General features: G+C 42.9%; 1 protein-coding gene across 18 annotated transcripts in view; it reads right to left on the bottom strand.

Moving 5' to 3' along the window:
• Positions 1 to 209: 209 nt before the first annotated feature.
• The window catches only part of LOC110974786 (uncharacterized), a 148,598-nt gene continuing 121,896 nt past the window's right edge, over positions 210 to 26,911 (bottom strand). For 13 of the 18 annotated variants that reach the window (XR_015425708.1, XR_015425709.1, XR_015425714.1 and 10 more), the window contains 2 exons: positions 2,982 to 3,142; positions 210 to 1,916 (listed from right to left, as the gene is read on the bottom strand). Coding sequence is in view for 3 of the 18 variants with exons in the window: in XM_087138357.1 (XP_086994483.1) it covers positions 1,672 to 1,916; positions 2,982 to 3,142 (406 nt within the window). In the remaining 15 variants the exon portion in view is untranslated. The remainder of the gene's footprint in view (positions 1,917 to 2,981; positions 3,143 to 26,911) is intronic. The other 5 variants (XR_015425716.1, XR_015425720.1, XR_015425721.1 and 2 more) reach the window with 2 other exon arrangements.

Below are 26,911 nucleotides of genomic sequence, written 5' to 3'. Positions count from 1 at the left end.
ATGGAGCCAACTTGAAGACGGGGAGGGCTGCAGTTGGGACTGAGAAGTGAACTATGGTGGCTTATCGGTCTGTGCCATGCAGGGTGATAAAGAAAAGGATAGAACTTTACAGCAGCGGCTGATGAAACACTCATTACAGGCAGTTTGGAGGGAGGAACTGAAAAGGGGAGGGAGTTTGAAGGAAGCACACAGTGTACATTCAGCTCAACTTGTTTTCACACACATCACTGTGTGTTACAACAATACAATTGACACTTTGTTTCCATTGGGTCGTGACAAAAGGTAGTGGTCTTTCCATTCTTGGAAAATCCTTTCATCGATACTACTCAGAAGGCACTACTTTTCTTTTATTTTCAAGGCACTCTTTATCAAAAGAGGGCAAGAAAAACTTGCCAAAAATTTGCCCTTTAAAATAAACAATTTCAAAATAGACCACCAAATCTACCACCAATGATGGCCATTCATATTGTATGAACAAACTCATAAACAAGTAAAAGGAGGAACATACTAAAAAAATGTAGAAAAGTGTGACATATATTTTTACACAGAGGAATGGTTACACAACTGCTCTGCCTTGACTGGCATCACGTTCTGGCTTATAAACATGGAAGTTTTCATTGGCATGAAAACCAAAATGTTGAAGGTTCCCTTTTCACTGTTTCAAAAGAGGTGGACATTTCAAGAAAGCTTCCCTACATATATTTAAGTCATAAAAATCATACTGCATCTCTCCTTTAACCCTGCATTCCTCAAATCATAAAGCCCTCGTCCTCCATCTAAACTTAAATATTGACAACTCTGGTAGAACTCTCAGAGGTGTTCTGAAAACTTTAGAACAATTTTAGAACATTTCTGACAGATTCTCAAACATACTTCCCACCCAAGAACTAATTTCAGCCATCCCATTTATTCTTGATGGAAACTCTTTCCTCTCTTTTTTCTTCCCAGAATGAAACTTTCTTTTTGTCTTGCTGTGCTGCCACATATTACAGGTTACTTAATGTTTGGCCCAACTGAAATCTCCCAAATTGATCTGAACCACCGAGTCAGTTAGTACAGTCGGCTGCTTGAGATCGTATGTCTGAAATCAAAATTTCTTTCAATTTGTTTTTCAGAGCCAGTAACAACCACCAATTGAAATGGGCACTGACACTGCCCTCTTTGGTTCCCTCCACTGTGCCTCTCTCTGACCAATCCATTTAACAAGGCAATTCTTATCTCATGAGGACCTTCACTTTCCGAGACAAATCCAAGGGTCTTCAGCTGACGGTCAGATTTTCAAATCAGAGGTTGAGAATTTTAACGGAAGCAACTACATCGAGTAACAAGAGTGGCATTAAAGTAAAATGTGTCAGTAAGGTCTGTAGGGAAAGTAATCCAAAACCAACTGACTTGATTACAAAAATCGCGAGAAACAAGGGCCCAGTATAGGCAGGTTTGGCTGAATTCTTCCCTCCCCCTAAGATTAGAATGGCCGTTCACCCACTGCCAAATTGCATGGGCAAACAAGGGATGTGTCTGGAATCAATGATTAAACAATGCTTAAATGAGTCATTGAATAAATGATTGGGGCCCATCAATCATTCAAAAGTCGCCCCGCTTGCGGACTCTCTCACCTCCCAGTACGGTACACCAGGAGGGGATGTGTTACAGTCTGGCGGAGTGCCGGGCTCAGACTGAAAGGGAAACCCATGCTGTATTACACCGTGTTATCGTGTAGAACTTCGCTGGGTGAGGTGAACCTGATGAAACATGAAACCCTTCACCATGTCCTGGTAGCGGGGAGAGAGAAAACGTGCCGCACACAGAGTAAGGCGTGTCGAGACTGGGACAGCAACGTGACATTTCTGCATCTGAGGGAACACCGGTGTTGAGCAAGTAAGGGTGCATTTCAATGGCAATCACAGGCAGAGACCCTGTAAATATGAAGAAAGAGAAAAGGAGGGAAGAGCCATTTCTGGGAAGGCTTTGTACTTGTACTGGATATCTTATTGAACCACTGCTTTAAGTCCCTCAGAAAGGGGCCCAATTTCAAGGCTCTGCTTGGCAACCAGTTCTGTGCTTACAGAGCCTCTGATTATTTCTGGCAAGCAGGAAGTGAAGCTTAGTGCTTAGTTTACTCAAAACATTTTACCACTCTTATGCTTCAGACTTCCCCCTCTTGAATTGTTCTAAATCACTGTCATTTAACAAATGAAGAATACAATTTTGAAAAAGTGCCAAATTAACGTGGCACATTGACAACTTTATGCCAAATAGACACTGGTGATGCATACTGTTTGCATTTTACATTTACGTATACGGTTTTAAAACTAACATCATGTTTCACATGTTATCAATAATAATCTTCCCACGTTTCCTTGCAGAGCCTCCTCTTGATCAGCTGTCACTAAATTGCTTCAAAACTGAAAAACCCTTCAGTGCAGGGAGCTTTGGTTGAATAACTGACTTTATGATCAGTCATATCATTTGAGGCAGGACACCTCTGGGCTGCAATCTCATCTGAGTCTATGACGCTCCAATAATTGTGCATAGAAGCTCAAGAACTCAGCGCTGAGCGGTGGGTACGAGGAAACCATGATAGGCGGCAGTGCGCTCACTATAGCATCATTGGATCATTCTGCTCGAGTAAACTCCCCTCAACCAGTTCCAGAGAGAGAGAGAGAGAGAGGGCAAAGGAAAACGATCCAAAGCCCTGAGCAATCAGAAGCCAGCCAAGCTGACCGGGATGATTCTATTCCACTCTAACGGAGACAGCATTGCGATCTCTGATTGGCCCAATGATGCTAATAATGCCATCTCCACTGCCTAATGAGCCAGTCAGGGATGACGTAGCTCACGCGGTCCAAAATCTGAATGTAACACTCCTGGCCAGGAAATGAAGCTGCGGTGGTCGCTGATCGTATCGTAAACACGGATCAATACGGGAGGTGACAAGTGTCCGCACGCTGTCAGTTGGTTGCCAATGCTGTTCTACATACCTGACATGATTTCTGTATCACAACCCACAAGCAATGACGATCTCTTATCTGTATCATATCTTTGGCCATGCAGGGTAGCTTTGGACGACAGAGGCTTTGCATAGTAGCCATTGTGCAGGGCAGTTCTTTTGTTCCACAGGGAAATCTCCTTTGTGCATACCCTGTGGAACCCAAAAAAATGGCCTTGTAAAATGGCAGTCTGGGGAATCCTATAGAACTTAATTGACATGAACAAAGAAGGAAGGCTTTGAAGCTATTTTCAGAGAGGGACTAAGGCACACACATTGTTGGGATGGAGAATCATCTTGTTTTTCTATCTCCATCCATTTGACCAGGTTACTGTTTCAATTTCAATTAAGCCCATGGATTCTTACCCGCACCTGTTTTCTTGCTATCATCGCAATCATAATTCATAGCTGGCATCTAACATCGTGTGACAAATTTTTTGTGACAACTTAAAGCTTTTTTGGTGGCAACTCGTTTTCTTCTGATGGCAAAATTGCTGAGAAATATGCCGCATATCATAAAACATTAAAATTCTGATAATAGGCTGATCCAAAATCTTCAGGTATATATCAAAACTAGAAGAAAAATTAAAGGAGAACGCTAAGAGTGCCTAAAATTTGGGCTCTGTCCTCAAGCACCCCCTCTCTTGTTAACAGAGGAGGGAGGCTTGGCAAACCATGGGCCAACCTCGTACCCATTGGGAGACCTGGGCATGGAAATGGGTCACCAAAATCATCAGGGTTCAATCTGGGGCCAATGTACAGAAGTTGGGGATAATGTCAAAGGGCCTCAATGATGAAATTCTGAGCAAACTCTGTGAATTCACACTCCCATGATGTACAATTAAGACAGAAATTTACGACGTCCATTACCGAACACCCCCCCGCCATTTCCTTCATCTTGCAGCTGTTCTTCACACTTCATAATCGGAGCTGTTCTATTTACAGTCCTCATCAAGCACTCACATAACAGCCATTAGCAGAGTGATTAGTTTGTCAGATATTGCTCCTCAAAACCATTCTCCCCCCCCCCATTTTCAAGAGGGTGAAAATCCTGCGAAGCTGATGCAGACGAGATGGAACTTCCGACCATACACTACAGGGTCGGGTCAGTTTGCCTCCCCCCTGTTTTAACAGCCAACAAAAGATCTCCCTCCTCTCGCTTACCATTAATCTGGGTTTCCTTGAGGATGCGGGAGGCCGGTAAGTGACCGACGAGGGCAAAAATCTCATCCTCCAAACCAGAAGTCGGCAATTAAGGCTGATTAATAGGACTGATTGCTTTTGAGTACTTGGACATGATCCAACTTGTAAATGAGCGATGGCGACACGACCGCAGGATGTCGGGCACTGTAAGTGGATAAATCATCTATTGTCGTTCTGGTTCTGTTTTGAACGTGAACGAACCAGGCACAAGGTTGTCCATACAAACAGTTGGTACACTGCCCCATTTCTTGTAGTACTTTATGCTGTCTTGTAAGACTCTAATGAAAGTGGTCTCTTTGATGCATGGAACCACGAGACAACTGATGAAACAATAGGCTCTATCAATGAATAAGTCATTGACTCAATAACCCACTGTCAAGCAGGAGTCGCATTTCAAATGTGGCTCATCACCAGAAAGGCAAATGTGCAGAACCTCAGGACAATGGAGTAAAAACGCAGCATGCAGGGAACTAGTAACTGTACTAGTGGTATGCACAATGTACGGAGTTACCGTTCGATGAGGAAAATTCTTCTCACCCTGCTGGCACGGTTATTTATCAAACATCACAATTAATATGCCAGCTCTCTACCTCCCCTGGGGCTATGAGGCTCAATAACCCCTCTCTCCTGTAAACGCAACCCCGGTACGTGTATGAGGAGGTTTGGCTAGAAGTGGGACTGGCCGATCGGTGCTTCGGGGTGGGTTCGGGGGGAAGGTAGTCATGTGCGACTTGGGAAGGATGTGAGGCAGGGGGTGGGCTTTTTTGTTGTTTGGAGGCCTAGGATCAGGGTTGGTGTGGGGAGGGGAGGCGCATGGCAGAGGATATCATCTCCAGGGTGATATGATCAGGGGTCCAGATTAAGTCCGCCGCTTCTGACAATGAGGTCTGGCCTCTTTCCTCTGCTCCTGCGTGCAAGCTGCTCGCTGTACTGACGACCACTGTACACAACCTCCGGCGCGCAATGCAGTCAGTTGTCCTTTGCCTAGAACTTTGGCAGATGACGCAGACTAAAAAAATGGGAACTTGAACCGATTTTGATGAATTGGGAAAAATTCATTAGTCGGTGGTTAATGGTGCGAGGGTGTACGACGATGAAATCAAGTCTGGCATGCTTGCGCGTCATTGTCGATGGTGTGAGATCACGGTCTAGTGTTTTCATTGTCAGGTTGGCCCACGGTGGTGGGAGCAAATGAATACAGCTCGTCTTAATGACACAACAATAAAATCAAGTCAATTGGAAACACCAATACTGTTTGGTGTTCGCTCGCATGAAATGCCTCTGGGCTTGGCAGCACAATGGCTGTGCTTCACTGGTATAGCCCAAATCACAGACCCTTTCCATTTTCGGGTATGTGTTTGACTTGTGTACTGATGAGGGCCAAACCATAACATCATCAGCAAGCCACCTTGTGCAGGCATAGAAATGGGTAACGTTCAGGGAATGGTGATGATACACAGTCTTGGGAGGAAATGGACTTAAGCAATTGACCAAAAAAAGGGGTGCAGGTTGAACTCAGTACATGTACATGCACGGTATGTACAATCAGTTCAAAGGTGGATAAAAAAGAAATATAAAAAAACACCAGCTTACTCAGGAGGGACTTGACTTGACCCCCTGTGCAGACCTCTCTACCCCATTTCTGTGTAATTTTGGCAAATTGATATGCAGCAATACAAATAACCAACAGAGGACCATCTCTCTGCTATGAGTAAGAACTACATTACTTACAAGAACCTTGCTCTACAAGTGTCCCTAGGACTTTTTAAAAAAAAATGCCTTTCCCCGGGGCTTAATACTCATTAAATAAAATAAATGCATGTACTACTAACAGGATGTCAACACACATGAGAACAGTTACTTGTACATCCCAGGAAAAAAAAAGTTTACAAAAGGGTGAAAAGGAGAAAGAAGAAAGTAATTATGGGGGAGGGTTGATGTAGAATGTTTTGTTACACGTGTAAGACAACCTGAAACAGCAGCATCAAAACTGGAGTCAACAGAATTAGGTGTGTCTGTGGGGAAATTGCTGCAAGAAAGTGGAGCCTTGACTCGATGTAAAATCTCACTTTGTCCAGCACACAAACCCCTGTGCTAGTAAGCAGGGCAAACGGACAGAATATCTTGCAGCATCTTCTGGGAAATCAGTCTCAAATTAAGCTCGGAGAAGGCCGCCGTAATTCTGTTACTCATTGCCGGAGTAGCGTGGGTTTGCCCCACAAAGTTAGGCAAGCTTCCCCTGCCCCACCGCCAGAATGAGATTACTGTCTTGCGGACGCTGTTTACAGACTCTCGCTCCTGTTTTCTTCTGGCGGAATTAATCGTGGGGCTGTGTAGCTACTTATGTCCCACTTCAAATTTTTTGGGGGGACACGGGATAGCACAACACTGGACGGTGTTGTCGTCCCTTAATTGCGTGCCATGGGACCAGGAGTGTTATGGGAAGTTTCCAAGTCTTACACTGACCAAGACTTAAGCTATAGGAAGGCTTACACTGTTGGTGATGAGAGATTTGAAAACAAAGCAAGGTGGTAAAAAAGGCCCAGAATTTGAGTGACAGAATGCTGGGTTTTTGTGAATGATCTAGCAACAAGAGATCAGGTGTGCATAGAAACACCACCTGTGGCCGAGCTTTTCTTTTGTTTTTGCCCAAACTGTCTCCACAATGAAATGCCTGGAATATTTGAGATATCCAGTTGACGATGATTGTTGCATTCTCTTGTGCCATCTCAAAACAAGCCTTTATTTTCAGAGTGCAGTTCCTGAAAACACATAAAGCTTGTGACTGACCAAAATATTTTTCCTTCCCTCACCTCAGCTGCCCCCTTAGTTTCCCACATCTTTAGCACCTTGATTTTTGGTCCTTTGTGACAGACATTAATTAATAAGCGTCTCCAGCTCCCAAAACCACATCTTTCCTCCCACCCAATAACAATTAGAGTCAGGGCGATTTAGGCCAATATCACTTGATTTTCTGATAAACATCAAACACCCGCTTTTTTATATTAGTGGGGAAGCTGGCAGCTTGTGGCAAGTACACAATTGTGCCATCATTCAGAGCAGAAAATGAGCTGGGACTTATTCTCTAGCAGCAGGCTTGAAGTTGCCCCGAGGTGAGGGGGGGGACTCAACCACATGGTACACCCGCCCCCTCCAGGGGAGGAAGCTCAATCTCATAAGACACCCTTCTCCCCCCCTGAAAAAGAAATCTTATTTGGGGAGTTAAACATTGGAGATGCTTTAGAGATCCCTGCAGGTCATCTGGAGTGGGGTACGGAAAACTTTTTTTTAGTCAATTGGTAAAAGGTGGTTGGAGGGTTACCATCTGCAATGTGGTGAGGCTTTTGGGCGCAAATTATTCATGGTAGAAGAAGGAAATGGGAATTTGAATCAAAGACAATTATCCCTGTTGGGAGTAATGAAAAAGTAATCTAATTGTTGTCAAGCTGCCGGCCGAATGAAGCGGCACATTATTGGGGCCTTAATCCCCACAGAAGAGGCCGACAACAGGGCTGGTGTGTGTGGGGGGGGGACGGCAAACCTGGCCTGGGTAGGGGCACTCGGTGATACCCTTGAATCAAGGGTTGTATCATGCTGGGGCAGCATTATCTCACAGTCCAATCCAGTAAGGAACAACTCCCTCACACCAGAAAATCTTCCCAGTCCCAGTCTCACCCTCCATTGTAACAACAGCACTCGGCACTCTAAATGTTAGAGGTCACACAGTTTCGGAACAAAAATAATTTCAAAAGAGATTTTTTTTGGTCATTGGCAGGTGCGGCGGAAAAAAAGGGAACCCAAAGATGTTAAGTCAACCACTAAGAAAGCACCAGGACACCTTTTTCCATGTTCAGAGTTGTAAAAGTCCCTTTCTGAAAAGACGGAGAACATCAAAAGCCAGGCCGACAGCTAGTTATACCAGGGGTGCTTGTCTGGTGATCAGCCACTCGTAAAATCTCTCCCTGGCTTGTGGATGTAGGCCCTTTTGTCTGCCTTGTGTACAAATTGGTTTGGGTGCAAGTGATAGGGGGATTAGAGAGAGCCAAGTACAAGGGATGGTTGAAAAGAAGTTTTTGTGTTGGGATTTTTTTTTTTTAATTGAGTTGCATACTGCAGTTTTGAAGTCAGTAACAGCGTTGTGGGTTTTGTGTGCGTGTTGTGTGTCAGGCTTTTTATTGCTCTAAGCTACTGAAAACAGCTTAACGATTCTCGCCAGGAGGGATCTCTCTTGGGTCAGCAGAACTTTCTTTCCTCTCCCTAAAAATCTCTCCAACTACCGAAACACATTTTGGACAGACAAATCTGACATTACAAAACTATGCACACATATCTCAAAAGTCCATCGGGAAAAAGGTATCACTGATCAGTGGGTTAACCATTTAAAAAAGCAGATGATTTCTTCCTTTTTCAGTTTTCGGAATGTATCCTAAAGATCCTCATCAAATTTTGACAGGTTGCTATCTCAAGCGCCTTGATTAAATGCTGAGCTGTATTACAGATTTGCTAATATACAATGCAAGCTAACTTACCGTATATATAAAAAAAATAACAATCTGTTTGGACAGCAGAAAAGAGGACACCGGAGTGTCAAAAGTCAGGTCGTATCTTCATTTCATGGGTACTGGTATTTTGAAAGCATTTGTAAATACTTCTGTTGAGGCAATGAGTGTCATGGAAAAACACTTTTCCAAAATGCACCAAGGAATGCATACAGAGCAAGCTGCGGATATTAAATTTGTTTATGCCTGTTGATCCCCACTTACATAAGCCTATTACCCTCTGTAATCCCATTTGCTTTTTCATATTTCACCCCTTCCGAATTGTCTTCCTTTTTCAATTTCACGACTCCCTCTCTTTTTTGATTGATCAGAATTTGGGTGAATGTGTCCGAGTTGTTGAAGCAGAAACCAATCGCGGCTTGCAGGGTTTGTGGTAGTATTAGCCGCAAACAAGATCTGCATTTTTTCCTCTTTCTTTCCAAACCGGGAGTGTATATATATCTCTCTACCCGAATTGCCCAGGGGATAGCAGGGCAATGGTGAGATTAAAAACTCCTGGAGTGAGGGAACCCAAGGTTGCCAGGAGCTATGAAAATAGGGGGGGGGAGGGAAGATTTTGGCTGTGGCTGCAAAGCAGTGAGGGAGAGATGAGGATAGAATGGGCTCAAACTAACAAGGCTGGGTCTTACAAAGTGAGGAAGGTCCACCTCCCTCAACAAAAAAATCTGTGATTGCCACTCCAATTTGAGGATGATTTTCACAGCCCGGGGGTGGTTGGATTACAAGGGAGTGTGCAGTGGGAAAGAGATTGCTGCCAAATTGAAATAACATAATATAACCACTGTCCAATGTCGAAAGGGCTTACAAGAGTACAAGTGACCCCTGGTGGACACTGGAATGTAGACTAATATTCATGAATTACATGTACTCTGTCACAAACTCTAATCTGCAAGAACTCAGGGAACGATTCTGCAACTTGAACAAGTTGGTAAAGGCTCATATGTTTGAATAATGGAGGTCTGGAACAAATCAAATGTTGCATAAAATCTTCACTTCAAATGCCACTTGGCCTTTACCAGTGAAAAATGTCCTACTCATGTGACATTCCATGGGAGTAAATCTCTTTTCCAAGCAAAGCTGCAAGGACTATTGGAAATGTTTACAGACACTTCATATCAACAGCTGCCATTTCACATTACGTGAGATTTCCTCTCTCTAAATCTGGCCCTGTCCCGCCCAAAGTGCAATGAATGCCAAGGCCAGTTACCATAACATCAGGGCCGCGTTACACCCCATCAAACTTGATATCATTACGCACTGCACATCTCAATCAAACTCCCAGACACAGTCCCAATGCCCAGTCAAAGAAAAAAAAAGAAAAAAAAAAAAAAAAAGAAAAGGAAAATCTCCGCTCATAATAAGAAAGGGCTTTGGCTTGATCGCCCTATCCATGCTAATCATTTCCGCAGATTTGACCTTGCGAGGGGCACCATTTCCGTCACGGCGCACACGTTCATATCTTTTCATTTTCTTTCTTCCCCCCCCCACAAAGGGTGTTATAGGACGCACACCTGAGTGCACACAATGATGAACTCTGATTGGTTTAATCTGCTCTGTTATTATAGCGCTGAGTAAAATGGATGAGCTCGTGCGCTAAGCCATCCGTGGTGTTAGTTTTGCGGTGTCGGACACAGAATACGGATATTTTCTTGTTGACTTCCAAGTCGCTGCCATGCCAGGCTGGGGGGCACTGTTATTTGACTGTGAATTCTTTCTCTCCCTCCAAGGCATGATTACAGACTTTTTGAAGCTAAGCTGCATTCTTAATTTCTAAGACAACTTTGCACATTGCAGGCTGGCCTGGAAACTGATTTGGCCTAAAATTTTTGGGGGGTTGTTATTTTAGAAGAAAACAAATGGTCGGAATGCAAAATCAAAAAAAAAAAGACAGAGGACAAGGCCCCCTAAAAATGAAACAACAAGATTAAAAAAAACAAAGACAATCGGTCAAGAATTTTAAGAAAAACAAACTAAATACAAAACCTATGACTATCTCTACAAAACCATCACAACAATAGCCACAATTACTGTCAACTTTTCAACAAATTACACAGACGTTTCCTCAGGAATAGAGCCAACAGCATGGGCCCAATTTGATTGAACACAAAGTCCTGCATTAGGCCTAGGCCGTTGACACACAGCTCAGAACACTGACAAAATATGTTCAACCTTTATTGTCCCCTTGTAGTTCTCCTGTCTTAACTTAGAGGATGGCCTTTCCAGTCAATCAAAACAAACGTCTGGGACCGGCATTCCCTTTGAAACTGAAGTCCCTGTTTTTATAACCACTTGGAACCAGCCCTTTAAATTGTGTCTGGGTATAATGGCTGGCAGGCCTCAGATTTGTTTGTTGTAATAATAATCAAACAACAATGACTGGACTATTAAATTAAACATGGAACTTGGAGAATTTATTGGTTGGAGAAACAGGCAAAATGGGGGCGGGAATGTGGAGTGACCCCCTCACCAACCCCTAAGACACTCAAGAGAAAGCAACTTAGCCATGCAGCTTCAACTCAATAGGTACTGAGAAAATAGTTCTGCAGTTACAAAAACCAATGTGAAAATCTTTTTATTGCAGTAACTTTTGGCAACTGTTTGGTTTCAGTAAAATGGTCTTAAGTTCATAGGTTATGTCTGGGTATACATGCATAATCACTGCATGTGTCAGAGGACGTTATCCGAGGACATCAGTTATGACAATCCAAGTCCCCTACATCACCCGCATATTAATACCACAATGTCCTGCATCAATAAAAATGACTCCAACATATAAATACTGACATGATATTCTTTCATGTTCCTGATAAATGTTCTGCCTTATCATTACATTCACAAGCTCTGACAAATCCAGGAATCCAGACGTGAAACCAGAGGAATGGACAGGACAAGGTGCCAGTCTAGCTGGCCTGATTGAATCTTGTCAAGTTGGTGTCATGTCAGCCATCAGCAGGCCATCATGTATCAGCCCAGCCCTCAGGAATGTCAGCCCATAACACAAACCAAACCTATCCTGCCAAAAGAATTCCCTCAGCCCCTCAAGACAATGTTTGGTAAACAAGACACTGACACCACCCAGGCCCCTGGGGCTACTGTGACACCGATACCCTGTTGGTATCCCAGGCTAGCTGAGATAATGTCAATGGTGGGTGAGACCTTGCCAGGATTAGCTGCTGGGTCTGTGGTTGATTACCAGGGATGCCTGGTGGTGGTAGGGACCACACCCTGACAGATCATACATAGGGGGGCGTCAGCACAGTGCAAAGGGTCACTTCTATTACATTTTTGGAACCACATAACCTGCTGACTCATGCCTTAGTGAACCACAGAACTACAATCAACAGTTTATGCTCTTGCACAAGTTGCAGCCCCCAGCACAAAATGTAGTGTGCACAGACAGAGACCAGATCTATGCAAAGGTGAAGCCCAATTTCCTTGCTAACCCCAGAAATATATTAACTGTTACCTTTGCAGTTGGCTGTTTTTTTTTTCACTTAAGCAAAGCTATGAAATTGGGCCCCAAAATTTGCTTTTCAAAAGTTGGCTTGCAAGCAAAAATTTCACATCGACTGGCGGCACACTAAATTGTGCGTGTATAGGCATTGCCAAGTAAAACTCCAAGGAGTCTGGTGAGCAGGTGGTAACAATGATGTGGTGTCTTGAGTTCCAATTTTAGTTGGTGATTTAATAGAAGCTGACACCAAGCTACTGAGCAGGGAGTGTTTTGTACAAAAAAATGCTTTTAAGATCATTCATTTGATTTGCGGATGAAAAAAATTGTAAGTTGAAATAACTAACTTGCGGAGAAGTCATTAAGTGCATGTTTTGACAGTGCCATCTCCTGTTTACAAATCAGAGCATATCACATCCCTAACTATGGCATAAATTACTTTATATAAAAAAAAAAAATGACGGGATACTTGAAACTATGACAGATCCATCTACAGCCTTCTATCAATCATGGCAAGCCGACGGGCTGTGTCCCCTAGTTGTATTCCCAAACCTTGCGGAATTTTGGCACAGGAGTTTTTGGAAAATAAACATCTCATGACGATTGCACAGTTGTAGGACACAATGTCCACTGTCCTGAATAGGAGGGAGGAATGTGGACATATAAATAGTACACTGACACCGTGTGTTGACGGGGCCAGTAGAGTGAGGTGAGAAATGTCATCATCTGTAGAAGTGGGGCCGAAGCATGTATAAATCACTCGGCGAGACGCGTCATTCATCTTTATTAATTTCTCTCCAGTCTAAATATTTCCGTGGAAGAATGTTAGAATGTTGAAGAGGACACAGAAGTCCTTGTACTTTTCCACTCCCAAGTTTCACATGGTTAGAATGTCCTAACATTAAAACCAATCAGGTGACATTTAAAAGGTAGAAATACGATTTTACAATCTTTTTTCTCTGAAATTAAAAGGCAAATGGGACCGCCTCTATGAAACGAAGATTAAAATTCACAGCTTCAGTGACGGGAAATCCTGGTACATTTCTCTTTATGTTGACTTTTCTCAAGTGAGAGGGGCAAAGAGAGCAGGAATGTCCGTCGTGAGACAATGTTGGCCCACCAGGCCAACATTGAGGCATATCTGACCGAGAATCCTTCTGATCCCCCCAGAAGGGATGCTAGTCCATTGCTGGTTACAAGAACACCCCGTTTCCACTCCTGATGAGTGGAGAGAGGCAAGCAGTGGTGGTGAAGTGGCCTGCCCAAGGACACAAAATACATGTACACAGCCAGCGGCCTGATTTGAATCCCTGGCCCTCTGATCAGGAGTGATAGGGCTTTAACCACCAGGCCACACTGGGCAGCGAGACAGCTCTAAAATACATGCCACATGAGCAAGCAGAGCAGGACAATATACATGAAGCAATTCACAGCATCTGAGCAGAGCTGAGAAGTGAAGCAGTGAGAAGTGGAGCTGCATGTGAAGTAATACAGACATGGCAATATAATAAAAAGCAGAACAATCAACACTGAGAACAGATTTTGAGGGAGTGTGAGCCAGGGTTTGGCTATACCCCCTACCTTCAAAAGCTTGATGCTATTAAATTTCTGCACATTCTGGGGAAAAATTCCTACTCTTCCAAAGACACATCATGCAATACTACCCGCCCAAGGGCAGTGGTTACAGAGACCTGTGTCAATTTAAACATATCAAGTGCCTCACTGAAAAATGTAGTTTTCAATAACTCGGTCATCCTAGTTTAAGCAACCAGAATCTTCTACCACCAAGATACGTGTCCTACAAGTAGATGAAATTACATGACAGATGACTGAAGTGCAATACAGAGAATATACATGTAAATGGACACATACATGTCCATTGTAATACTGCTGCACTGTCACCTTGGATTTTTCTTTGACCCTCTGCAACTATTTCATTAATAACGGTATCTTCATCATCTCTACCCGACTAAATGCAAGCTTTTCTAAGTTCTTCCTGCCCCATTTCTTCAAAGATTCGGTGCTGTCGTGTTGACAAGCTCAACTGCTTTGTTCTTGTGTATTATATCTAAACACAGATGATTTCACCCCAACTTCCATTCTTGTCACTCCCAACCATCAAGCATTTTCATTACGCCATCAGGCCAAGATTGATGGCCCCCCTGATCATATTACTGGGTCCTTAAGTCCTGGCAGAGGCCCGCTGAGCCTTTTGTTAAAACTACATCACCTGAACTTGTCCTGTATTGCTATTTAATTTGAGGAGCAAGGTAACTGAAGCGTTTGATGTCGGATTCAATTACCTGGGCCCAGCCCCACGAAGCAGAGATCCTTGCAAATAAGCCCCGGCGCTTCATACTCCATGCCGTATATTGACAGAGCCCGACCGGCATCAATTGACTGATGAATCAATAGGCCTGTGCGTGTTTGTCTTCTCTTAGCAAGCGCTCTTCACACAAAACTGCATTTTGATTAGCGCTCTCTCTCCCTTCTCATAGTCTCTCTCTCTCCGGCTCAGATGATGTTTAACTTCGGTCCAGCCTCCTCTCATGCGCAAGCTTCCCACTTTAAAAAAAGAAAGCTTTTTCTAAAAATCGATCTGGGGATATTGTCTGGCCAACCAATCAACGCCGATTCCTAATTGTTGCTCCAGTGCCCCAAATGAACCAATCAATGCAGGCTGGCCGCGGCTCATGTAGCCAATTTGCTCCCGGAATTTTTTTCCCCCTCCGTATTAAATAAGATTGTGGATTGAACGGTAGATGTCGTCAGCAAGTGCTGTGGCGACAACGGGGACTTTTTACTCTCTGTTTGCTCCGGCTCGGCTTCTGAGTAAAGCAAACTGACCATGACCATGCATGCATTGGCTGCTGGAACACTACTCAAACATTATGTACACACGACCAGAGACTCTTAGTTAAACATCAGGAGCAGATGTAAAGCCTAAGACAAACCCGGCTGGGTTTTACATCAGCCCTTAATTGATTTATACACACTCTAATAAAAAAGTTGCAGGACCAGCTTTTTTTCCCAAAGGTGGAAAACTGACATCAGGAGAGGATGGATTGCACTAGCAGAGCCTTAACTCACTGGCTGGCCTCAGCAGTCAGTTTAATCATAGCCAGCTATCTCTTCTAGACAGTCTTGGATAAGAAAATGAACTTGGCTGTAATGAACCACCCTTTACCTAGTCTCGCTTTGAGGGATGACAGTGGTCATAGGCCACTGCTGTTGTCAGTATGCATACAAATGTGCTGCACTCCACTCACTAGCAAAGGTTACATTTAACAAGTGTTGATTGCTGTGATGTGAGATATGACATTTTGAATCCACCTAGGGATGCATAGCACCGTCAGTTTTGCCTAGTGCCCCTTGGGTGTTCAAAACGTAATATCCCACATCACAACACCCTTGGCACGCATAGCCCCCTTGGCTTTGCCTCAGGCCGTTATGTGTCCCTCAGGTGTTCAAAATGTCATTTCCCACAGCACAGCAGTCAACAAGGGGAGTCAGGTTGGCGCAATGTTTCTTTCCTCGCCTTCCACCTCTGGGGGCCTGGGTTCGAATCTGGCTCATTCCACACGTGGATTGGTTTCATACGTTTATCCAGGTTTCCTCCCACCTCTAAAACTAAACATTTCTTCACTTGTCGTCTTCACTCACTGTCATCCTGTCATTGGCACTAAATGCACTGTTGAATGATCAGATAAAAATATAAATAATATAAATACAAATAAATATATAAACAATTGTTTTGTCATACCTCTGTCTTAATTACGTTGAAGCTAAGGAATTTATCCAGAGAAACGAGCTCTGAAGTTCAGAAGACGATAGGCTTACTGTCAAACTGTATCATAACAGACGTAAATGATATTATCTTTAATTACGTAAACTTTAAATGTGAAAGCAGTACAGGTACCGGTGAGTACAAGTTTACATGTCATGTAGTCCGGTTAGCGGTCCCTTCTTTACTTTATATGCTGCGAGGATGTGAACGAGTCTGTTATACACGCGCAACCATTGATCAAATTCCACAGTAACCTACATGTATGCACAAAATATATCATGGGTACTGCGCAAAACTGACTAAATGAGCGACAACGGTCCCTCTCGAACCTCCTGAAGCTCTTCTGTCTCGTGTGTACACATGCTATCGGCAGACTGAGATGTCTCACAGTGAGTGTGACATTGTGGATATATCACTCGGTCATGTGATCGTTCTGGGCCAATGAACAGACAGTGTCCAAGACAGAGGTACATGAGAATTACTGGTGCACCACTTGAACATGAAGTGCACATCCCTGACCAAACTGCATGTACATCCAAAATGCAGATTTCATTTTGTTTCAAGTTTGTATTTTGCAGTATAATTGGCGTCATCTTTTGTATTAGAGGATTCATTTCATCCTTGAATATTCTCTGTCCAGGCAATGCTCTACTTTCTACATTATTAATACCTTTCATTCCAGCAAATAAATACAAAACCCCAAAGAAGTTTATTACAACTCGCAGTTAAACCATTTTAAACCAGCTTAAATCAGGTTAACCATTTTGAGACCAACTTAACACTTGGCCAGCTTCACCACAATGGTTAAACCTACAGACTATCTCCCTCTGGTGTTAACGAGTATATACACCGACAGAAGCATTTATCACTTTCCTTAGCTACTTCAGGTACGGTACATACATGTACATATATCTTCCTAAAGTATCTTGACCTATTACAATTAATGCTATAGAATGTATAATTTAGATCATGCTTCAAGGAGTGAACTCAGCGCTTTGCTCAAAAAATACCGAATTCACAATTTCACATGATTCAAGACTTGTCCCTCGACAGTACTCCATACAGTTGACAACTGCCAAATTCTGTGATGTGGGACTCTTGTTCAAGGCACAGACCTGTTATTCTCTCATCTGTGTTAGAAATACACAAGCATACATGTATTTATTTTGGTTGTGGAAAAATAATATAACTTTAAAAAAAAAAATCAAAAATCCACACATCACAGCAGATATTTGTTTTGTTACAAGTCCAAAATACAAAGATCGTAACTATAATCTTCAAGGAATGTCTGACATGAATAACCACGTTGAACCTTTTTTACTGCACAACCCTTGCGCATGCATGCATCCTGCATAACACTGATCTTTTATGTTGTAATTGCTTATCTAAGCTTATTCATGGGCAAGGCAACCTTGTCACAGGCTGAACCCATGACGGGGGATATAGGATGGCATCCAAAAGATGATATAACAATAATAGCATACCCCCACAGCTCCCCTATCTGGCAAACAAGATCCACATCCCTACTACTCATCAAACGATCCTGATCCTACTGATTGGGTCTTTACAATTTTTTTTCTCTCCCCCTCAGTTTTTGTACACCTCATCAAATGTCTCTTATTGACATCTTCCTTTAATTAAATCTTCAAAAGTGCATACACACCCCATTAACCATCTGAGTGCCCTGTTAGCTCCCGCTCAGAAGATTAGAATCCAGCCAGCTCATTTTCACCCCCTCCCTCCATTCAAGTCAAAGATCTGAAGGAACCCTGAGAGGGTTTCATTTCCTCTGCAGTTGGAATAGACGAGGTGGTGTCGTCCTACTGTTCCGTGCACCCTATTGGACATTGTAAGGATATATAGCTCTGTTTAATATGTGTCATTGTCATAGGACGTGCTCAAGCGTGACTTTATCAGATCCTTATCGACACTCCGTCGTGACTAGGACAAATAAAAAGTGCGTTGGCTTCTTCCGAGGGGGGGGGGAAGAAGTACTGTAGGATGGGAGCTTCTTGATGAAGGCTGTTTAATTTGACTTTCAATTAGCACTGATCTCCCTGATTTTCATTCCCCCCCCCAGCTACAGGGATTTATAGGGCCCCTATTCCAATAAATACATCTCGACAGACTTGAATTGAGTATCACGCACGATTCCTCTCCAAGTTTGCTGATATGAATGTCAGAGGAGCACGTGAGATTATTGTTATTTCGTCTCACCGTTTATGGGTGATGATTTGTCCAGAGCCCAAAAAAAAGGGGGGGGGAGGCAGGTATGAAATGGCAATTATCTATAGTGACTGAAGCGAGAGAGTTAGCCGAGGGGGATGAGAGGTTTGCTGCATGGCGTGCCTAATTCCCTGTGAAAAGTGTTGATTCTAGCATATTGCACTGAAAGCTTAGTTACGAGCCCCCCCCATTTTTTTTTTTTTTTTGCTGGGCAAGATGTATATGACGTAGACCTCTCGCTTCTTGTATCGCTAGCTCAACCAGGCATCATTCTTCACTGGATGTGACTGTAACTTAAACATTACTCAGCCACTCCTGACTAATAGGGCTGTTCTGGAAATACCTTTGTGTTCTGTTCCTCGAGTTTACAACAGTGTTTTGGAGCTCAAGTTTGGACTCAATTTCTGCAGGATGTATGTAACAGCATGTCCATTCATTAATCATGCCATTTTTAAGGTATGCGAATATTGAGTTATGAAAGACTCAACAGTTGAATTTTCGGACTCGGGCTTTCCAGACATAACCAGCAGGACTCTAAGTCAGACTCAGAAGTGGTGGACTCAACCCCAACACTGGTGTATAATGTGTGTATCAAATATAAAACAGAGTCCAGATTAAAACACAGGCTGCCAATAATTATTTTTTTAAAAAAGTATCACCCTAGAAGTTTATGAAAAATTCTGCCACACTGCCGCTGCTCTATCATCATTCTTGAGAAAGTGGTTAAGGCGATTTACATCTTCAATTCATTTTTAAATGTACTGTTTTGTAGAAATGCATATCCCAGTCTGGATAGCTCTTTAAGAGTAATTTGCTCTTTGGGCAATCCCAGAGCTTGCCGATTTTATTTAAGTGTCATTCATTTTTACTGTCCTTGTGGGCCTCAAAGCAAGTAAGTAATGAAGACAGGTACCTTTCCACATTACTGACACAACTCAGTGTCTCGCTGCAAAAGTGAAAAAGGAAGCCTGGAACTCGTTATGAGTATTTCCTGAGAATCTCAAAGCCCTTCTCTCAAAATGTGTAAGCTGCTTTTTATTATTTTGTTTTCTTGAATGAACTCTCAGAGGTCCATCAGCATTCAAGCACAACGGAGATGAGAGTGAGTATGCTGCTACGATTGTGGCTTAACAGCAGAAAACTCGAAAAGATTTTCAGATAAATAGAAATTCCAAAAGCAAACCAGAAATTCTTTACATTTCCCCCCAAACTGCCTTGCGATAAAAACAAACTATTTTGCCTCAATGCGTGCGGAATAAGACATCTGATGCTACTATGCCACATGTCTCCACACTCAAATTGTTTCCACTTAATGGGTACGCGACCACAATTAAGGCATAAATGGAGATTGGATGGTGAGTTTACATGTTAATTTGTCTGAAGGCTGGAACCTTAATGGTAGTTTATGGCCTGTTTACAAGGGGGCCCCCACCACACACAAATTCCTGTCCGCTCACTGATTGCGTTGAAGGCCGATCAAATGCTGGAGCACCGAGGGAATTAAAAAAAAAAAATCCGGTTAGGGAAGCGATCCCTGTTGAGGCTTTTGCTTTTCCGCTCAATGATGAACTTGATGGAGTCGGGCTTGAGTTGATTGGAGCGGAATGGCTTTGTCGCCGTGCACCAATCAGTGGTAATTAGGCGGGCTTCAGCTCGGTGAGATTGTTTGCAAGCATTTAGCCTGTCGTATGCAATCTGGTCTCTCTTTTTTCCCCCGAAGATGTTTGAAATGGATGATATTCGCTTTTCATTTTGTTAAGAAAACAACGTTCAACAGTTTTTTTTTAGAGCACACAGCTTTCTGAACCATTTTTTGGTAACCTTTAAGAAATAATAATTGATTGGTGGCTTTTGGAATGTCACTTGCAATCCTGTCTCTTTTTTCCCCTGAGATGCTTGAAATGGACACAATTTGTTTGTCATTTCAATGAAAAAAACCCCCAAAAATTCAGCTTGAGATTTCCACGCCTCATTTAGTGCATAACAATGTTTACTTTAGAACCTTTTTTCCCCTTTTAGGAAATGAAAATAGGAGGGTGGACTTTCGGATGGATTTGAGGAACACTGTGACATGCTCATAAATATTGGAAATTCCCCCCCCCCCAATTTCAAACTCAATTTTCCTTCAAAAATCAAATAACAACGCAGGGGATATAAAAAAAACACTGGCAGATGTAAGGTGGGACTCCAGAGCGGAAGAAAGGGGCAGTGCAGCTGGATGGTTACAGCTCTGATTTTGGCTGTGTACGGACTACTTGGCTGTGGCTAGAAACAGCACGAGCATCTATGGGAGTCGTAGCCAAACACTTCCGACAAGGCTGAATTTGGCTGTTGCCTAAACTGACAGCAACTCAACTTTCTGAGCTTGTTGAACAACTTACCTGGTTGGGACCACTGATGGGCTTACGATAACAAAAAACAGAAGTATTTTTGGAAATGGAAAAGACAAGGGAATAAAAATAAATGACAGGGCGAGCCCTGCGCAAGACCACAGGAGAAACTGCAGGCTCATTCTTGCCCCATTTATGTTCGGTCTTACCATTCCTGCAAGACTCAGCACACCGTCATGGCGCCAGTGTACGAGGCCATAAACTTTGTGCATATTGGTTCCAGGCAATCATATAACACGCCTTTAAAAAAAACCCACAAAAACATTAGGACCGGCAAACTTTTCAAGTTGTGATGAAAATATCACATTGCAATGATGGGGTGATGGAAAGTTTGATGTGCTGAAGAATAAATACACATCTGTGTTCTGCAATTTACATGAAGCCCCAGACTGATCTGGCCAAGCTGTGACAAGGAGGGTAGTTTTTATCGTTTCGTTTTAGACATGACTGCATGGCATCTCATACCAGCACTGTCTCTGATTGTGAGTTTTGGATAGTTGTTTTTCCGAAAAAAGATTCTGGTCCTAACCACCTTAAGGTCATTTGAAAGAGCTCCACTTTTGCTGTCTCAATAGCTCAGACTGGCACTTTCTTGAAATGCAGACTCTGCAAAAATCCTGCTCTCTGATATCTGGGTGTAGTCTCAATAAAGCTAGAACACTGTGGCCTGACGCTACATTGAAGACCTTCATCCAAAAACCGTAGCGTTTTTAGTGACTGCAACAGATGAGGGACCAGACATCTGAAAGGAAAAAAGGCTTCCCCAGTGGTCTGACAGCTGAAATAATAGAGGCAGAGGTTTAGGAAATGCGACCGATACAAAGTGTGACAAAGTTTCTGAAGCTAGACAGTTTTGGAGATGTATGTGATTTGAGGGCAAAACTTAAAGGCAGTCTACCACCAATTCATGTAGACATACCATAAAGGAGCATTCAACCAAAGCTGGTTTTGTTTGCTCTTGCTCTATGCTCTTACAGACAGTTATGGGGGGGGGGTTGTCCTGAAGTGGCCCCTGTCCTGAACTCTACAGCTGCTCAGGTCAAACTGACCAGAATCTTAGGCAGCCACAACTAGAACTACAGGCTGCCGCTGGAGAGACCAGAGTTGATTGCTGAAAGGTTTATGGAGGCAGCTGTGGTTGGAGGTCCAGACATCTTGGCTTTTACACGTCTATTTCCCAGTGGCAAGATATCCAACCAAATGTCTGTGACTAGGAGTGTGGGTATTTACAGGCTGTCACCGAGTGCAGGATAATTGCAAAGTGAAGTAATACTGCAGTCTGGTTGCACAACACTGTGTAAGGTGATTGGGGGGTGTGGAGTCAGACTCAATGCAAAAGAAGTTCGGCAAAAGATTCTTTCAAAAAGATGTACTGAATCAACATTGCAGGTGAGCGGGTGGAGGGGGAGAAACAACGGTAATCTGTCAAGTTTCAGATAAGGTGTTCCCGTAAATATGGCTCAGAAACTGCACGAAAGTAACAGTGGCCCATGCTCAAAATTCTGAAAACCCTTAAATGTGCATATAATGTGTATATCACGATGACAATATGTCAGTCAACAGCATTTAGTTCATGTTTCAACAGAGGGCGATCATGCGGTTGAAGTGCTCATGTGGCCATCTGTGCAACCTATCAATCTGAGGTTTTCATCCCTGGTACGAAATGATGACCTTGCGAGGTGGCAGAAAAAAAAACACAACAGAACCCCAGATAAGAAGGGAAAATGCCCCAGCCCCAATAAATAATGCAAGATTTATGACGACCTGTGGTTGTTTACAAGGACACAGGGAGTTCTACAAGAATTTCAGCTAATGCACAGTCCATAGACATAATACCCAATATTCCTCAACAGATGTTGAGATAAATCACCACGGTATCTCATGTTTCTCTCTCTCTCTCTTCCCCTTAGCTGTTTACCGGAGCCGGGATTTTTCCTAAGCCAGCTGACACATAATAAATTCTCCTCTTTCCTCAACTTTTTATAGGGATTTCATACTTGAGGGGGAGAAATATCAGTTCTTATTTTGACAAGGATTGCTTGTTATGGTGTTTACACCCACGGCAATAGTGAAATGGGATGATATTTCATTGTGGGCCGGATGACTGTATCGATATTTCGCAAGGCCCCCCTTCCATAAATTTAGAAATGGAATGTAAATTAATGTAAATGAATGTCACTAGGCCTCAGATGCTGTACAGAGGATGTGATATCAGATTGATTTGGAAAGCTGCTGAAAAAAAGAGGTGAGTGTGAATCACACCTGATGTCAATTAAAAGAGGAATTTCTATCTTGTCAGTGATGCAAGTCAAGCGTCAACCAATACCAAACAATTCAAGCTCCAAACATTGCAACTTGATGAGGAGTGTCGACATAAACTGTCCAACTGAAAACGGTGCAACAGTTCATTGATTCAGCAATTAGTTGCAAAGTGCAGGGTTTGGAGAATACGGGTGGTTGAGAAACTAAAGTTCCATTCTTCCCTGAAGGAAAAAAAAAGTCTGTTAATGCCCAGTGAAATTGGCTTCCTTTTTAAATTTCTTTTAACATACTGGGAAAAAAGAGATCTGGATATAGGATTAAAAGCCTGAAATCAGTTTTGCAGTGAGGAGCTTGGTCTACTTGGTCACAAGACTGGCGACCAGACACAAAACCACTCACATGACCAGTCACAAGTAACAGGGTGACAAAGACATGCTTCCGTGGCAAGTTCATGTGAATGGCCTGTGACTTGACTTTAGACTGGAGTGGAGGTCTCAGATGGTTTCGTAATTTCCTGTATTGTTCTTGAGGGGTGTCAACAACTGAAATCTAAATCACTTATCCTTTTTGAGAATGCACCTTGGCAACTGAAGTAGTCAAGGGTTTGATTTTTCTTAATGCATGGCATGCACAATGAATACGAGTGAGTGCGCCTCCAAGGAGTTTGCAATGCGTTGACCTATCACAATGCCCAAAATCTGTCAAGCCAATGCGCATTTGGAAAGGGTTGACAGATTTCGCGCACTGTGATTGGCCAACGCGTTACAAACTCTTGGAGGCGCACTATTGTGCTTGCCCGTATTATGGCTGAAAAGTGCAGTACTGCTCCTACTTTGTAATACCTGATATGCTCCTCAAATCACCTTAAAACCCCCAAATGTTGCCCAGGTATTCCAATCCCTTATATCTAAGAGTGGAAAATGCCTGCCAGCTTTACCAAAACATGTGCTCCGTGGAAGAAGACAGGTATGTATTTTCCACAAAAATTGTTACGATTTATGGCATACAGGGGAGTGGAAACTCATATGAGCACAAAGGTTTGATGAGGCAATTTTAAACTATTAACCAGATGGGCCTAGGAGTGATGATGCACTGAGCCAATCCCATTTATAAAGTACTTAAAAACTAACAGTTTTCCAATGATTTTGTTCATAAAGTTTACCTTGCGTTTTGAAAAACACCGCTCAAGCCATCTGTGGTGCATTGCCTCGCAAACACACTGCTAAAATCTTTTTACAGTGACGTAGCTAGTGCACTATATGATGCATGGATGTGAAATAGTACTTGCTTGAGCAGTGCCGGTGTGCTATGAAATAGGGACCGCATTTTGCATGTGCCTAGCGGTACATGATGACAGTGATAGCCATGTCCAAGTACAAGAGTTGGAGTCCATAAAGTTTATCTAGGAGTCAAAACTGGGGAAAGGTTTACTACCAGATGGTGAGTTTTAATATCAGCTGTTTAATTATAAAAACCACATGTGATGGGCTTTTGACCAACAGGAACGGGGCAACTTACTTGGTATACATGAATTTAAAAAAAAAGGTGCATTAAGCTGCTTAATGACCATATGGAATCGAAACACAAATCTTAAACGTTACAAGACTAAACATTTCAATGCTCGCCGAATTGTCCTTGAAGACAAAGAGAAAAGATTATTCACACTTTACAAGTAGTTGCCCCCTGACAGGATGATCTGTTTTGCTTTGAACTATCAAATAAGTTTGAATCTCATTGGAAAACTCAGTCCGCCATTTCAGTAGAAACTGACTTGCCACTTCTTGCTGGGACCACTCAGCCATCTCTCTGAACTCTCAAGTCGAAAGTCTCCAAATTCCACAGCTGTGGAAAGGAACACTAGACAATGTGACTTGGCTGTCAGTTCAGCACCCCCTCCCCCACAATCTTAACACACGCCTACCTCTCAGGAAATAGTTAGTATTAAGGATGAGGCTGTAATGCTATAGGCTTAACGGGGATTAATCGCACCCAATCATAACAATGATTATAGGAGCTTCAATCGTGTGGTACATAGAAAGGGTGGCAGGACGATGTAGATACACAGGTAGCGGCTATGTTGAGATCTGTCCGAGAGGGGAAATTTTTCTATAAGCGGTTTATTTTTTCTCCCTCAATGTTGTTGTTATTTCTCTGGTCATTAGCTGGGCTTTGCCCCTCGGTCTGTTCTTTATCCTCCAGGTTTTAGATGAAGTGATTTACTGCAAAAAAACCTATCAATACAGAGGCGAGTGCACAATGCCATTAAGTGTAATTAATGTCAGCGGAAATCATGTGTAGAAAAAAAAAAGACTCTGAGATTCGTCTGTCACTGTTGACGCATCAGTCTGGCTTGTTCTTGGTTACCAATGGTCTAACACTTCTCCTCCTTCAGTAACTAGACAACTAACTCCCTGGGGAAATTACCAGCAGCTTGCATGAGCTTTAGTTTTGCAGTTAATCAAAGATAGTACTTGTTAAGTGCACTGTACTTATGTTTTACAGTTTACTAACACAATTCCTTTCTTTTGCTTTAGTGGCTTCTTGTTAAGCTTATTAACATGGCCCCAAGTCCCAGTGTGTTCCTTCTACCGGAAAATTACGTCCACCTCTCCCAGTGGTGAGAGATTTTCAGTTTTATCAGTTTGAACCTTAGCAACAATGTACAGTGCGAAGATGAGTAAAGTTTGCCTAACTGTGACTGGCCACTGTCATGCAAAGTTAGGCAGATTGTTCCGGTACTTATGTTCACATACACCTTCATGCACATGTACATGGAATTTACAATCTATAAAAAATATAAAAAATCAATCCCACCTTTCAAGGACTCTTCAGTTTCAGGTCTGAGTGCCTGAAAAGGAGTTGTTAGACAAGTGTTCCCATTCTGAAACAGTTAATATGAGCCTGTATTGTAAAGGTGTACGTGGGTTATTCATATACTAGAAAGTTGACTCCTAAATTGGCAAGGAATGTATTCCACAGAAAAATTCTCAACACTGCTAAGTGTCCAAAACTGGTGCACCTTCCTCTTTTTTATCCTCCTTGGATACGGTATACATGTACAGTCAAAGGTCAAAGTACATGTAACATGTGGATTCCTATGCCATTCAGCCACTGGATTCCATACAATGGTAACCGAAAATCTTCTCTTGTGAGACAAGACAAAATCCTCCATATAACATCCAGCAACAGAAACTCTTCACACCTTCCATCAATTTCGGTTAGGCTCAGAATGATCTCTCCGAAAAACTTTTGTGGACGTCGGTACGTCTTCCAAACTGTGGTAACTTACAGCATACTTATATGTGATTCAATTTACCAAATGTATCAGTTGGTATTCTCCAAGGCAAACATCTCCAATTTAAACTTTTCTTCTCTCATAGATCATCCTTGTCCCACTATCAACAGAATCAGGAACTTTCACATCGTGACTTCTCAGCTGCAATATTTTGCCCTTGGAATGCACCTCCCTCTCCTAAAAAGGAGCCACAACCCCCGAGGCAGTTTCATATCTACCCTTACAACCACGGTCTGCCCACTGGCCAAGTGTGTAGTTTTGTTTTCTCTTGGACTGTGGACAACAGGTGAACACTTCATAGCCTGGCCCCTTATTACTTCTATCCTCCATCAAAACTCCTGGAGATCTACCACAGGATGCTCACTTCATTACTGCACAGGCTTTGTTTTAACATCCTTGGTTCTGCTTAAAATTCCAAGAACAGCCTCCCCCTTCTGTCCATCTGAAATGATCACAACAGAGATACATCACCCCAGCCCCAAATAAACACACCCACCTTCAAGTTATCCCACATTTTTGTCCAGGCAACATTTGGCTCCTGGGTTTTGTATTATATATCTCTCATCACTGGGTTAAGCTGCCAGATTGCTTTTTGTCAGCTGGCCTCAATGACTGGCCCACCATGGGGCCCACCCATGCACCCGCCTGCCTTGGGCTACTGATTGGTCCCCCCCACAGGTACACACTCCCTGATCAAATTATGGGATTCGAAAATGATTTTGAAACCGGAAGTTTTTTTGAGGGGGAAA

The sequence above is a fragment of the Acanthaster planci genome, linkage group LG06, assembly GCF_054643075.1.
Source record: "Acanthaster planci isolate LZ-2023a linkage group LG06, COTS_SCS, whole genome shotgun sequence".
Taxonomy (NCBI): domain Eukaryota; kingdom Metazoa; phylum Echinodermata; class Asteroidea; order Valvatida; family Acanthasteridae; genus Acanthaster; species Acanthaster planci.
The sequence above is the reverse complement of the archived record's forward strand: the minus strand, read 5'-3'. Positions and strand labels throughout refer to the sequence as shown.